Genomic DNA, 15,027 nt, shown 5'->3' on the forward strand with positions numbered 1-15,027 from the left:
AGGCTTTGTTATGAGTTATCCTGGACTGCAATCACCACGTAAACCAAGGAAAGCCTTTCTTATTTGCATAGAACCTTATCAAGAGTTGTTCATCATCTCAGAAAGTCAAGTCACGGACAGCAGTGTTGTTCATATTATTTGAATTTAACATAAAACATATCAGCTGCTCCTATTATTGTTACATTATATAGTTCTATGAATATCTACAAATATTTAGAGAGCAAAAGATAACATAGAATCAAAATATTCATGTCTTATTCCTATTGTTCTTTTTAAATTTATATTTATTAGCTATTAAGTATAGATACAAGCAACTGACTGCTTCATTATGTCTTCTAATACAGTTTCCCCAAGTATTTGCATTGAAATCCATATTTGTTTCTAGCATTACTGTTAAGGAATATATTAATTTTTAAAGTTTTATATACATAGGTAGATGTTATTGTTTAAATATTTATTTCAGGATAAGTAAAAGTGATGCCACAAAATATTTGTTATTACAGGGGAACTTTGGGTCCAGTAAGGTTAAGAACTACTTGTATAAAGGAAAGAGCACGAGCTGGGAGTTTGACAAACATACGATAAAAGATATCTCTTTGGACTACATGATTTGAGCAGTTAATTTTTGTTCTGAGCTACAGTTGCCTCACCTATCAATCACAGTCATTTCTGGGGGTGCTGTTAAGAACTGCTTTTTCAGACAAAACAGCACAGGTTAAGTAGTAATGATAGGTGTTCAACAATAACTCCCTTAATGCTCAAGCTGTGCTTCCCTCCCCCACTTACCTTTACAAAAAGGCAGGAAAATTAAGATAGAAAGCAGGAAGTATAAAGAATACAAAAGGAGAAAGGGAGTAACAAATCATGACCAGTACCTAATACTTAACTATACCCAGAACACATTGTTAGTATCAGATGTGAGAAGGTTCAAGTTACATTCTGGCCCTAGATCATGAAGAACAGGTTGTTAATGCCAATCACACAAACACTACTACTTAATGCAATATATGGCTATGCAAATTGTTCCAAGAACGGATGCAGAATTATCATTTCTTCAATCTTGTTACTGTGTATCCCTTTAAGACCACTTAAAGTTAACACTGTAACTTAAGAACCTGTCACTTTTACAGACTGAAATATAGATCCTAGATTTTAGCCTTTTTTTTTTAAGGTTGGAACTTTTCCTCTACTGTGCTTTGATTATCTCCATGGAGATTTTCATACAACAGCAGATGCACTTTCTGGAGTGCTAGTGTTCTTAAGCCTCTTAGCCACTACTAACTGGAGCCAAATACATCCCTAAAAGGCAAATATTCTATCACTGACAAGATCTAAGATCCTTTCTACCCTTTCACTTATCTGTAGAAGCCATAGGACCTCCCTGGTATTAGCCATGTCCAATGGCACCCCACTCCAGCACTCTTGCCTGGAAAATCCCATGGACGGAGGAGCCTGGTAGGCTGCAGTCCAAGAGGTCGCTAAGAGTCGGACACGACTGAGCGACTTCACTTTCACTTTTCACTTTCATGCATTGGAGAAGGAAACGGCAACCCACTCCAGTGTTCTTGCCTGGAGAATCCCAGGGACGAGGGAGCCTGGTGGGCTACTGTCTATGGGGTTGCAGAGAGTCGGACATGACTGAAACGACTTAGCAGCAGCAGCAGCAAGCTTCAACTTCCTACTCCACATTTTAATCACCAAAACTTCAGAGTACTAAGTACACCCCAAACAGAAAAGCTAGAGTTTCTAAGACAGTAAGAAAAGAAAGCAGTTTTTGGATCACAATACAGAGAAACAGTGACAGTCATCCATTCTCAGCTGGCTTCCTCTTTTCTTCACCTCAGCAAGTATCTAGCCCAAAAGTACTTATCAGTTGCTTTATTGAATAAACAGTTTCAAGGAACACCTTTAGATGTACACCCAAATTCACAGAAGCATTAATTACAATTGCCAAAAATGGAAACAACCTAAATGTGAACAGATAAAAGTGATGTGGTATGTACATACAGTGGAATACTACTCAGCCATAAAGAATAAACTTTTGCCACTTCAGCAACATGGATAGACCTGGAGGGTATCACACTACATGAAACAAGTCAGACAGAAAAAAAGAAATGCTATATGATATCACCTATATGTGGACTCTAAAAAAAGTACAATAAACTAGTTAGTAAAGGAAAAAAAAAAGAACAGGCTCACAGATATAGAGAACAAACTAGTAGTTACCTATAGAGAGAAGGAAGGAGGGAGAGAAAGATAGGGATAGGGGACTAAGAGGTACAAACTACTATATATAAAAAATAATCTATAAGGATACATTGTAAAACACCAGGAATATAGCCAATATTTTATAATAACTAAAAATGGAATATACCTTAAAAATTGTGAATCACTGTGTTGTATACCTGAAACATAATGCTGTGCATCAACTATACTTCAATTTTTTAAAAAAATGAATACCTCTGGTTGTGTCAGGTGATAGGGGTTTATCATAAGGAGACACAGGGAAGCAAAAGTACAGGAAACACTTTCAGAAGACAGGCTTCTTAGAAATTACTAAAAATTGGCTCATTGCCATTAAAGACACAATGTCAGCTCTCCTGACGTGAGTGACACTCTGATGGCCCTCTGCGACCCTGACGTGAGTAACACTCTGATGGCCCTCTGCGACCCTGACGTGAGTGACACTCTGATGGCCCTCTGCGACCCTGACATGAGTGACACTCTGATGGCCCTCTGCAACCCTGAAGAGACGGCAGGGACACCTGTCATCCCCAGGCTTCAGTGTTAGGCCCGCTTTTTTGCTTCTGCTACTACCAACTGTACAGAACAGATATATTGTATGCTCCTAATTTGGTTAAAAGTAGAAGGGAGGTTTACATCCACATAGATATGCATTTACTTTCACACACATACTTATAAATTCACAAATTTTATTTTTCTATAAAGATGGTCAAAAAAATGGCCAAGCCAGATGCTTCTGGGGAAAGAGGACTAGGGAACTATGGTTCCTACTTACCCTCCTCCCCCAAAAAATGTGGATACCCTTTCCACTAAGTACATATATTATTTTTTCAATTAAATTAAAATTTGGTTTTAAATAACATTTACTATGTAGCTCCACTGTGGACTTCTGCTTCAGAGAGTTAGTTCTACTTGGAGATTTAGTGAATGAATAAAACAAAACCACAGAAACCATTTTCCTTTGGTGGCCTTTGATCAAACACAGATATGCTCATTAACTGCTGCTGCTGCTGCTAAGTTGCTTCAGTTGTGTCCGACTCTGTGTGACCCCGTAGACGGCAGCCCACCAGGCTCCCCCGTCCCTGGGATTCTCCAGGCAAGAACACTGGAGTGGGTTGCCATTTCCTTCTCCAATGCATGAAAGTGAAAAGTGAAAGGGAAGTCGCTCAGTCTTGTTCGACTCTTAGCGACCCCATGGACTGCAGCCTACCAGGCTCCTCCGTCCATGGGATTCTCCAGGCAAGAGTACTGGAGTGGGGTGCCATTGCCTTCTCTGGCTCATTAACTAAGAGCCAACAAATGGAAGGGAAGGTAGCTTGTAATTAATAACACTGAAGAGGAGGTAAAAAGATGAGACAGGCTGGATTAGGAATATATCTTATATATTGATTATAGCTCTCATGTTTATATCTAAAAAGTTTTGAGGTAACTACAAAAGAACTTGTGTGATACCACAATCCCAAATATTTAAGAAACATATTTGATGTCACAAAAGCAGAAAATGTCTTAGCTCCTAAAATTTTATTTGAATTCATATTACTATACCTTACTGAATCATATACATGGCATTCTATTTCCCAAGATTTTTATTGAATTTAAAACACTTCATCTTGGTTACCAAAGAGGGAAGATAGGGGAAGGGAAAGGGATAAATTAGGAGTTTGGGTTTAACATACACACACTACTATATATAAAATAATCAACAGGAACCTATGTATAGCATAGGGAATTCTATTCAATACTTTGTGATAACCTATATGGGAAAATAATCTGAAAAAGAAAAGATATACATACACATATAACTAAATTGGGCTTGCCAGGTGGCACAGTGGTTAAGAATCCACCTGCCAACGCAGAAGATGCAAGAGACACAGGTTTGATTCCTGGATCAGGAAGATCCCCTGAAGTGGGAAATGGCACTCCAGTATTCTAGCCTGGAAAATTCCATGGACAGGGGAGCCTGGTAGGCTACAGTCCATAGGGTTGCAAAGAGTTGCACACAACTGAGCATGCATGTACACACTCCTCTTTAAAAAACCTTGCCTCTGTCTCCTGTTGGCAGAGCACTCCCTAACCCCTTCTTGTTTTTGCTGTTGCCCAGATCAATTTTTGTTCAAACATACTCAATTTTAATAAGGCTCAGTTTATCTTTTAACAGAGTAAATGGGGAAAGAATCACGGAAATGTTTCCAGGTAAAGGGAAGAACAACAGATAAAAGTCAGAGAACTAAGAACAGTCTCATGTTCTGTACAAGCCGTGGAAGATAGCTGCAATGCCCCTAAATCAAGAAGTCTCGGGCTACATATTCTTCCCAGTGTCCTCTACAACAGGACTCCTTATCTGCTCTTCACCTGCCTTTGTACCACAGGACCTACACTGGACCAGAGACGAGCACTGATCCACAGGCCACCTTTGCCCCACCCGTCCTGTACCCTGACTCACCAACAGAAACTCATTCTCAAGCAGTTCAGGTTTGAGACAGAGTGGAACACAAATACAGAGGCCAAAACTCAAAGACACAAAGAGGAGGCAATAAGGGCCTTAAAGGAGCAAAATCAAAGGACGAGAGAAGAGTCAAGAACAGAGTAAGAGGGACTTCCTGCTGGCTCAGTGGATAAGAATCTGCCTGCCAAAGTGGGAGACATGTGTTTGATCCCTGGTCCAGGAAGATTCCACATGCTGCAGGGCAACTAAGCTTGTGCACCACAACTGAGCCCCCGCACCTCAACTATGAAGCCGGAGTGCTATAACTACTGAAGCCCACGCACCTAGAGCCTGTGCTCAGTCACAAGAGAAGCCACTGCGATGAGAAGTCCTCACACCACAACGAAGAGTAGGCCACACGTGCCACAACTAGAGAAAGCCTGTGCAAAGCAACAAAGACCCCGCACAGCCAAAACAGATAAAAAGTAGACAGATAAATAAAATTTAAAAATGAAAGAGTAAGAAGTAGGGCGAGAGTGGCCGAGAGGGAAGGTAAAGGACTTGCTCTTGGCTTCCCAGAGTCTAAAGTTACTGCTTTCACCCGGACAAGCATGAGTGATATTCCAGCAGTCTACGGAACTGGACAGTCCAGCTACAGAGGTGATTCTGGGCTTCCTCACCTCCCTGTATGTCCTAACAAATACATACACATTGTCCAAGGTAACCTGAGTGTGTCCATCTCTTACCACCTGCAAGAGACTCCCACGTGCATTCAGGATGTCTGGAGGGGTGGGAGCAGGGGAGGGATGGCAAAGGGGCTACCATCCGTCTATGAGGTAGCAGAGGCTTGGGGAAGGGTTCAGACTTGATTCTACAGTTGTTTACACACCTACTTCAGAGGATCTCCAGAACACAGAGCAACAATCTTAAACCCATTTCTTATCCTCCTCATAGCAATCTGGTGAGAGTAACATCCCACTTCTCAAAATGAGTTACAGCTCTTGGCGGGGGGCGCGGTTGTTTCTTTGTTTTTGCTTGCATTCTTCATATAAAGCCAAGGCTGATGCTCAATAGGCATAGTGAGCACACATAATGATTGTAGTATATTTAGAACTTCTCAGATAGTACTGTACAGTTCCAGAAAATACCATCCTATTTGACTTAAACTAAACTTTATGAAGAAAACACAGCAAATGAATAGTCAGTTGTGTTTCAACTTGATAAAACACCAGCCAGGGATCATTCCTCTGCTGAAAAACACTTGAGTTATTCTTATTGCCTACAGAATAAAACCTATACAGCTTTAAGGACATTTATAAGCTCACTACTGTCTACATCTTCAGCTTCATCTCCTACTGGATTCATCATCTATTTTTTAAAATTTTTATTGGGGTGTAGTTGATTTACAATGTTGTGTTAGTTTCAGGTGTACAGCAAAATGAATCTGTTTGACATATACATATGTCTTCCATCATCTACTTTTATTTATTAAACTTTAATGGAGCATCTAAGCCATCTAGCAATGCTGAAAATGAGATTTTAAGGAAAAAAAAAAATCCTCCCAGCCCTCAGTAAGAGATAGGAAAGTAACTAAATTCAATGTGCTAATGCTATGTTAAAAGATGCAGTTGTGGGTATTAAACATGGCTAGGTTGACAGATTCAACAAGAAGGCTTCTTCAAGGAGGTGACAGTTGAGACTCGAGAGGTGAATAAGAGCTATCAGAACAAAAAAGTGAGAACATCAAGAGAAAAGGCACAGAGGACTTAAACAGTTAAACATTCTGGACTAAAAAGGTTGTTAGGACATGAGACTTAAGAACGCACAAGGCAGGACTTTAGACAGGCAGGCCAGACTAGAAAACATTTGGCTGGCGGGGGTTATTTGTAAGTGCCCTGGTCTGAATGTTTATCTTCCCTCCCCTAAAATTCAAACATTGAAATCCTAGTGTCAATAGGTGGGGTTTTTGGGTGTTGCTCAAATTGTGAGGGTGGAGCTCTCTCATAAATGGGATTAGTGCCTGATGACAGAGGCTCCAGAGAGATCCTTAGCCCTTTTCACCAAGTGAGGACACAGAAATGAGGTGCTGGGGTTGAACTAGGAAACTGAGCCTGCAGAGGTGACTACGCTGGCACCTGATTCCCATCCTCCAGAAGCGTGAGTAATAAGCTTTTGTTTTTTATAAGCTACCCAGTTGGTGTTACTTTTTTATAGCAGCCTGAAAGGAATAAGACAGTAACTGGGAGCCCTGTAGTTTTTTGAGACTGGTATGATCAGAGGATCAATATTAAAATAGAGGATGGGAGTGGGACAGTTCCTGGCAGTCCAGTGGTTAAGACCCCCACTTCCAGTGCAGGGGCAAGGGTTCGATCCCTGGTCAGGGGACTAAGGTCCTACACACTGTGTGGCATGACCAAAAAACTTTCAAAAGAAAAAAAATAAAGGATGGGTAGAATCAGGGAAATCATATTCAGGGTGCCCCTTTAGAATCTGCGTTGTAATAGGCCACTGTCAATGCCTTCCAGTCAAAAGCCACCAGGAATTCTCATTTCTAGTTTACTGTCCCTTGCCACAAAGGAGACAGCACACCATGGAGAACTGTGGGGAGAGTCTGAGTAGGAGGGTATTAGAAAAGATTTGGGCTTGTGTCAGGTGATGTTAGGGCAGCTTGGACTTGCTGTCAGGAAGTAGGGCCAAATCTATGACTCAATATCCTAGTAAACATATTCAGTTCAGTTCAGTTCAGTTCAGTCGCTTAGTCGTGTCTGACTCTTTGCGACCCCATGAATCGCAGCACGCCAGGCCTCCCTGTCCATCACCATCTCCCGGAGTTCACTCAGACTCACGTCCATCGAGTCGTGATGCCATCCAGCCACACAAGGTGGGAAAAGCTGTCAAAAGTAAAGCTGTGGTTGGTAAAAGCAGCTTCAGTCAATTATACTAGTCAAGGCAAGGGGATGTCTGACTATTTTTGTGGTATGGACAATGTTTGCATTTTTGTCTCTGTTCAGACATGATTACAGAGTAGTCTTATTTCTGTCTGACCCATCACAGTCACAGAATGGTCCCTTCTGATCCTGATGTTCTGTGAAATTATCATGTCCAACATGAAACCATCACGACCTGCCTGCGAGTGTCAGGTCAGCTCCCAGATGTCAGGAGCTGACTTTCTCTTTCTCACACTCTTTCTGCTCAGTGTTGTTGGGATTGCTTCATAATCCTCAGATCTCAATGATAAAGTGCACACCAAACTCCCAATTCCTTCATTTACCTGTGTTTTTACTGTTTTTCCTAGGAGAGCAGTATACAAGTCAATAAGCCCCATTTTGTTCTATCTTCCTAGATTTCTCATATGGGAACCAAAAAGACACTGTTCGACTTGCCAGTTATCTGCATTGCTGGGAAGTGATCAAGTTTGCATCACTGTTCACAGTCTCCAGAAAGTGCCACGATGACAGAATATTGACTTCCATAGGGGCTCAGGGCTGGCGTCAGCAAGTTGAGAAAAGCAAGCAGTTTCAGTTTCTGGAAGGTTTCACAAGACAGCACCCCATACACTGTAACTTACTTAGCAAGCATTCTACTTACAAACAGATTCCAGCTTTGCAATTTCTGGAATTTGTGGACATGTAAACATTGGATCCAAGTCATTTTTACTTAGCTTCTCAGTCTTTATATTTCACCTTTAGGCTTCCCTGGTGGCTCAGAGGTTAAAGCGTCTGCCTCTAATGTGGGAGACCTGGGTTCGATTCCTGGGTCCGGAAGATCCTCTGGAGAAGGAAATGGCAACCCACTTCAGTATTCTTGCCTCGAGAATCCTATGGATGGAGGATCCTGGTGGGCTACAGTCCACGGGGTCGCGAAGAGTCAGACATGACTGAGCGACTTAACTCAGTCTTCGTATTTCACCCTCTTACTACTCCCTAGTCAAGATACGAGTGATGCTCCTCATGCCTAACCCCCTCAAAGGCTAGTTTCTTTCCTCACACTATAGTATTAAAAAAAAAAAAAATTAACACATACATAAGATACCAGTATTGTAATCAGCACTAAAGCTTTATGCTAAAGATTCAGGATTTTAAATACCATATTTTCATGAAGTATCTTTTATTCAACATATTTTGAACTCCAACTATATTTCAGGTACAATTCTAGGCCCTTGTGGGCTGTATCAGAAAACAAAATAGACAAAATTCTTTGTGGAGCTTATACTCTAGTATATGGGAAAGGAAAAAGACAAGTTAAATATACATAGGATGTTAGTATCAACGGAGGAAATTAAGTGCTGAAGGGAACAGGAGGTGCTATAATTTAGGAGTTTTGGTCCCTTTTTTTTAGGGGCACTGTAATTTTAAATGAAACAATCAGTACCAGTCTCAGTGAGAAGGTGATGTTAGAGCCAACTTAAGTAAGAGCATTCTGGGAATTCTCTGGTGGTCCACTGGTTAGGACTCTGAGCTTTCACTGCTGAGGGTGCAGGTTTGATCCTGGTCAAGGAACTAGGATCCCTCAAACTGGGTGGTATCTGGCCAAGAAAACAAAAACAGAAAAGCATTCTGCTAAGGAGGGCTAGATTCTGGGAAAGAGGCAAAAGCCCTAAGGCTCTAGAGTTCAAGGACTAGCCAGGAGGCCATACTGGCTGGAGCATAAAGAGCAATGATGACAGAGTGGCCCCAGGGCCTGTAACCATCATTGGATGTTGACTTTTGCTCTAAGTAAGATGAGGAGCTATCAGTCTTGAACACAGAAATGAGATAAGAAATGTTATCTCACTGGAGATAGCAACTTTTGAGTTTTGTTATTAAGGAGAAATGGGGTAATAGTGTGAGGGATGGGAGCAGGTGACAAGAAAAAGTTTTTCATTTTTTAAGACAAATAGCATGATTGCATATTGAATATACAGCTTGAAATTAAAAATCACAATTTTTGCCTTTTCTGCTTCCCAAGTACATTGTTGTATTTGACTGCTTTAAGTATTGAGAGACAAGGGGCTGTATTTGCTTGACCCATTCAATCAACAAATTACTTAGTATTATACATCACATACAAACTAATATAACTAAATCAAAGTTAATCATTTCAGAAATCTTTAGAGGTTTCAGTTTCTGGATATGTAAAGTATTTGACAAATTTTATTTCTTAATAGCTTTCAAATTCACTCTTTTCCTACAATCTTTCCACATAATAGAGAATTAAGAAAACACATCAAGACACAAACTGCTTCTCAAACAATTAGAGTGGTTCAGATAATCAAAATGCCTTTCAACACGTTTTATGACCACAGCTCAAGAGTGTAGTGACCAACTCAGATGAATCCTGAATATTTTAAAAGATGGTGTTAAACTTTTTGTAAGAGTGTCCCTGTATTTATGAGTTAACTGTTCTTTTAGATGAGATTTTCTTTTTTCTCTTTACTGAATAGCTCATTTAGCTGTTTAGAAAAATGATATCAGCTGTAAGATTTTTTTTGCATAATTGGCCATCTGTTTCAAGGTAATGATTACAGACTGCACCCTGCAAGCAGCCCATAGCTTTCGTTAGCTTCCTCCTTCAGGAACCAGGAAATAGGTGAAATCCATAATTATCAGATTCACAACAGCCTCTTTCTGAGGCAGTAAGTATTTTTGTGGTTGAGTCTGAGGCTTTACTTGAAAAGATCATTTGTTTAAAAAAGAAGTTTTGCTGGTTTGTATTTGGAATTCAGATGAAGTTACTGAGAATCCCATGGCTGCTATGTAGTGAACTTGGAACCAGGAAACATTTCGAATCCCAACTCCACCCCCATGTCAGTCCCGTGACTCTAGGCAAGCTGCTTGGCTTCTCAGAGCCTCACTTAGCTCAATGGCAAAATGAAAATAATCTTGCCTCAGTGCGATGGCAAGGATGGGATGACCACCATGTAGACTTACATGCCTGGCACAGCCAGGAGCACATTATAGACTCCCAGTAAATCCACCTGGATCTGCTACACCTGCCATCAGGTCAGGCCAAAGCCTTCCCTTTCTTCCTTAGCAGAGAAAGTACAGATCTTCAGACAGTGCCATTTGTATCCTTAGAGCCATAGAGAAAAGGCAGGACTTCTGAGATAATCATATAAAAGGGAGAAATTCTTTGGGAGGTTTTCCTCCCACTGACATCTCAAGTTTATACCACTATTCCTCTTGCTAGGAGGATGGGATAACAGATGGATCTCACTGGTGTGCATTTTATTTTAATAAATTACTTGTTTCAAAAGTAACTATTGAGGACTTTCCTGATGGTCCAGTGGTTAAGAATTCACCTGCCAATGCAGGAGACATGAATTCCATCCCTGTTCCAGAAAGATCCCACATGCCACAGGGCAACTAAACTTATGTGCTGCAATTATTGAGCCCATGCATTGCAACTACTGAAGCCCGTAGCTTGAGCCCACGCCCTGCAACAAGAGAAGCCACCAAAATGAGAAGCCCATGCACCACAACCAGATAAAGTCATGCAGCAATGAAGACCCAGCACAGACAAAAATTAATTATTTTAAAAAGTAACTATCGAAATACTTTGACATATACTATGATGATGCCTATAGTTTATCCTGAATATACTTAACTCTTTTTAATCCAAATGGAAAACCTGCATTAACATTGTTTATATACATAAACATACCAACATATGGGGCTTCCCTGGTAGCTCAGATGCAAGGCAGGAGACCCAGATTTGATCCCTGTGTCGGGAAGGTCCTCTGGAGAAGGAAATGGCAACCCACTCCAGTATCCTTGCCTGGGAAATCCCATGGACAGAGGAGCCTAGCAAGCTACAGCCCATGGGGTCACAAAGAGTCAGACACAACTTAATGACAAAACAACAACATACTAAGATATATGCCTAGGGTTACAAAAATTTATGAACTTTGATAAAACACATCAAAATACCCACTGTTGGTCTTGAAATTCTAATGCAAGTCAGCGCATTGGAAACCAAAAATGCTGAACATGGTTGTCAAGCTATTACTGAGACACTCTGGAAAACGTGGAAAGCAATATAGCAATATAACCTCATGGAATTTGGAGCCAGGAAAAACCCTGATTTTAGAGACTTCCCTGGAGGTCCAGTAGTTGATTTCACGTTTCTGCTGCAGGAGGTATGGGTTCAATCCCTGGTCAGGAAACTAAGATCCTACATGCCTTGAAGGGCAGCCAAAAAAACAACCTCACAAACACATGTAATTTGTGTTTGTGAAACACAAATTTTGAAAATTTTCTAAACCTCAAAGCATAAGTTTTCTATCTACAAAGCTGAGCTAATAATAACACTTCTCAGGTATTAAGTGGGTTGAGTAAAGTCATGCATCTTGAGCTCAAAATAATAACACATTATGATGATGAAGACTTAATGCAAAGTAAATAAATCTGGAGTCCCTAGTTACAGGAGAGAAGTTTAAAGTTGTCAATTAAGAATGCTAACAGGCGCACTTAGCTTAGAAACCAGAAGATCCAAGTTTAAATGGCCCAGCCTTTTTGTTACTAGTTGTGTGACCATGGCCAAAGGCCAGTAACATTTTACCTCAGCCCCCTCATTTAATTGTTAAGTATTAATGATATTATTAATAGTTACTATATATAAAGCACTGACCATATGCCAACGCAATCTGATGTTCATCTATGCGCTCCAGTCTTCACAATAACCCTTCAAGGTAGAGGCTCTTACCTCTATTTTACAAATGGCTGAAATTGAGAGAAATGAAATTTGTTCAAAGCCACCCAGCTAGTAACTGGTAGAACCTGGATCCACAGCCTGGTTTATCAGTCTCCAAATCCTGTACTTAACTACCCAAATGACCTACCTCTCCTAGAGAAAATCAAAGAACATTACTCCTGCAAGAGTACTTTGTGAACTGAAACATCACAGAATGGGCTTGTGATTTGCTTGTCCCTCAGTGCCTGGGAACCCTGAAAGGTTAGCTTCAATCTCTCTTTCATCTCATCTTGAAATTTTGTCTGTACCTCGATTTCACTTGAGCCGATCTGATAAACAACATTAAAGGACAGACAGCCAAAGACAGTTCTATGTACTCCCAAGAATTCAGGGCAACAAAATGTTAGTTGCTCAGTTCGTGTCTAACTCTTTGCGACCCCAAGGACTGTAGCCCGTCAGGCTCCTCTGTCCATGGAATTCTCCAGGCAAAAATACTGGAGGGAGTAACCATTCCCTTCTCCAGGGGATCTTTGCCACCCAGGGATGAACCAGGATCTCCTCCCTAAGCAATGAGGGAAGCCTTCAGGGCTTCAAGACCTTGTGCTTCTCCTTGAAATGTGGACAAAATACTTTCTTGGACTAACTTCTCACACCTGCATTTGCAGTTAGCTTAAGTATAAAAAGTCACATAAATGTCTCCTGAAACTAGCTATAACAAACTCCAGTTCCTGGCACACATGCCATCAATCTAATTAAGGCAAATTTCAGTCCCCTTTCAAGGATACGGTGTCAAACATAAAGCTCACCCCTCTGAAATTTCTGTCAACTAGTCCCATGCAGTTCAGTAAAACTTTCTTAGTTTTCCACCCTTGGAATAATAATCTTCTTGGAAACACCAAAGTGTTGGTGCTGGACATGACATATGACGGACAAAGTGGGGCTCAGTTTGGCATCACCTGGAAGGCATCACCTAGTTTGGCATCACCTAGCCCCTCAATCCTGGAGATCCTCAGCGTGGCCATCTCAGCCCGGCAGAGGAAGCAGGAGGGCAAGGTCCAGATAAAGTGAAGGGTGTTAATTTACCAACCAGATCTCAACGCTGGAAAGCCGCTGAATCTGGGGCTACTAGAGCCTATTCATTTGCATGAGGAAGAAAGGTCGTCCCGGGTTTCCCAGAAGCCAGATTGAGCCTGGAGAACGTGACTGTCTCCGGTCCTGGGACTGCCGTTTTCCCTTCCCAGTAAAACCCTCTCGCTCCCCCTGCGGCGCTCACGAGGGACCCCCATCCCTCTTCCGACCTCGGAATCGGGGAAGCGCAGCCGGAGCCAATTTTAGCCTGCGCAGTAGGGGTGGGAGATGCTGAGCTTCAGCGCGCGGCGCTTACCTCGGACGGAGGGATCTCAAACACGCCCGCGATCTTAGCATAGAGCTCCTGGATACTGGAGAAATTCTCCACTCTGCCCGTGGCGCTTCCGTGGGCCAGCTGCGTGTGGAAAACCAGCCTGCGAGCGGGCGCCGGAGGGCTGGGCACACTGCGGACAGCCGCATCCGTATGCTCGCCCTCCACCAGTCGGGAGGTCTCCTTGGTGTTGAATTTCTTTTTTCTCCGCAGCCCCAGGGGCATCTTGCCTGGCCGAGGGCGACGGCCTACCTGCGCTGCCAGCGGGCTGCTGCCTCCTTGGCCGGCCCCCCGGACTTTGTGCCCAGCGGCCCGCCCGCTCGAGGCAGGTGCAACCTGGGCTGAGCCAATAGCAGAGGCCCTTAGGCCAGGCCCGTCTGGTCAGGGGCCCCTCCTCCACTGGGAGGAGCTGCACCTGCAGGCGAAGCGGCCACCAGCTCTCTGGAGGGATCTGCGAGAAGAAAAGTTGGACCTCAGGATAGGAAATGTTGCCTGCCTTTCCAGTTCTACAAAGATCAAGCTATCAGCCTCTGCTGCTGACCCTACCCCTACCCCGTGCCCTGAGGGGAATTCAGGATGCCGAAAACAAGGAAGCATTCTGTGCTTTGGAGAGTGTCCCTAGATAGTTAAGATGCATATCTTAAGGAATAATTTCAGTGAACCCAGACTCTTTCATCTTCCCTTACAGAGGAAAATTCTACAGTCATTAACTTGAAATGTGTTCTTTGGGATTAGCAGTAATCTTTTGATATACCAGTACATGTTTTTATCCAACAGAAACACTCATATATCCTGGCTCCTCCCTTACCTCTTCTCAGCAGTTTCTCAGAGCTATCTGAGAGGCTGTCTCCTCAGCTAGAGTAAGGTCCTCAAGTAAAAGTTAACTCAAAACTTTTAGGTTGTGCATGTTCTTCAGTTGATAACCCACTGCCTCATTTCATCTCCTAGCTTCTTATCCCTCTTTAAAAAATAAAAAGAGTTGGCTCAATTTCTATAAAAGCCTTAGGATGCTGATTCTACAGAGCACCACATCTTAGGATACAAACATAATGGCCCTTCTGGTGACAGTCATAAACGTGTGGTAGGTGCTCACACGTTTGTGGCCAGGCCACATGCTTTCATGTCTGTACACAGAGAATAAGAATTTAAGTGGAAGACAATCTCCATCTTTTTTCTCTGTACCATTAGAGAAGGCAATGGCAACCCACTCAAGTACTCTTGCCTGGAAAATCCCATCGACGGAAGAGCCCGGTAGGCTGCAGTTCACGAGGTCGCTAAAAGTCGGACA

The 15,027-nt window shown here is 42.3% G+C and overlaps 1 protein-coding gene across 1 annotated transcript in view; it reads right to left on the reverse strand.

Annotated features, from left to right (window-relative positions):
• GIPC2 (GIPC PDZ domain containing family member 2) overlaps positions 1-13,964 on the reverse strand; it is a 96,123-nt gene extending 82,159 nt beyond the window's left edge. The window contains exon 1 of the mRNA XM_052637217.1: positions 13,725-13,964. Within this exon, the coding sequence (XP_052493177.1) occupies positions 13,725-13,964 (240 nt within the window). The remainder of the gene's footprint in view (positions 1-13,724) is intronic.
• Positions 13,965-15,027: the final 1,063 nt, after the last annotated feature.

This window comes from Budorcas taxicolor, chromosome 3 (genome assembly GCF_023091745.1).
Source record: "Budorcas taxicolor isolate Tak-1 chromosome 3, Takin1.1, whole genome shotgun sequence".
NCBI lineage: Eukaryota > Metazoa > Chordata > Mammalia > Artiodactyla > Bovidae > Budorcas > Budorcas taxicolor.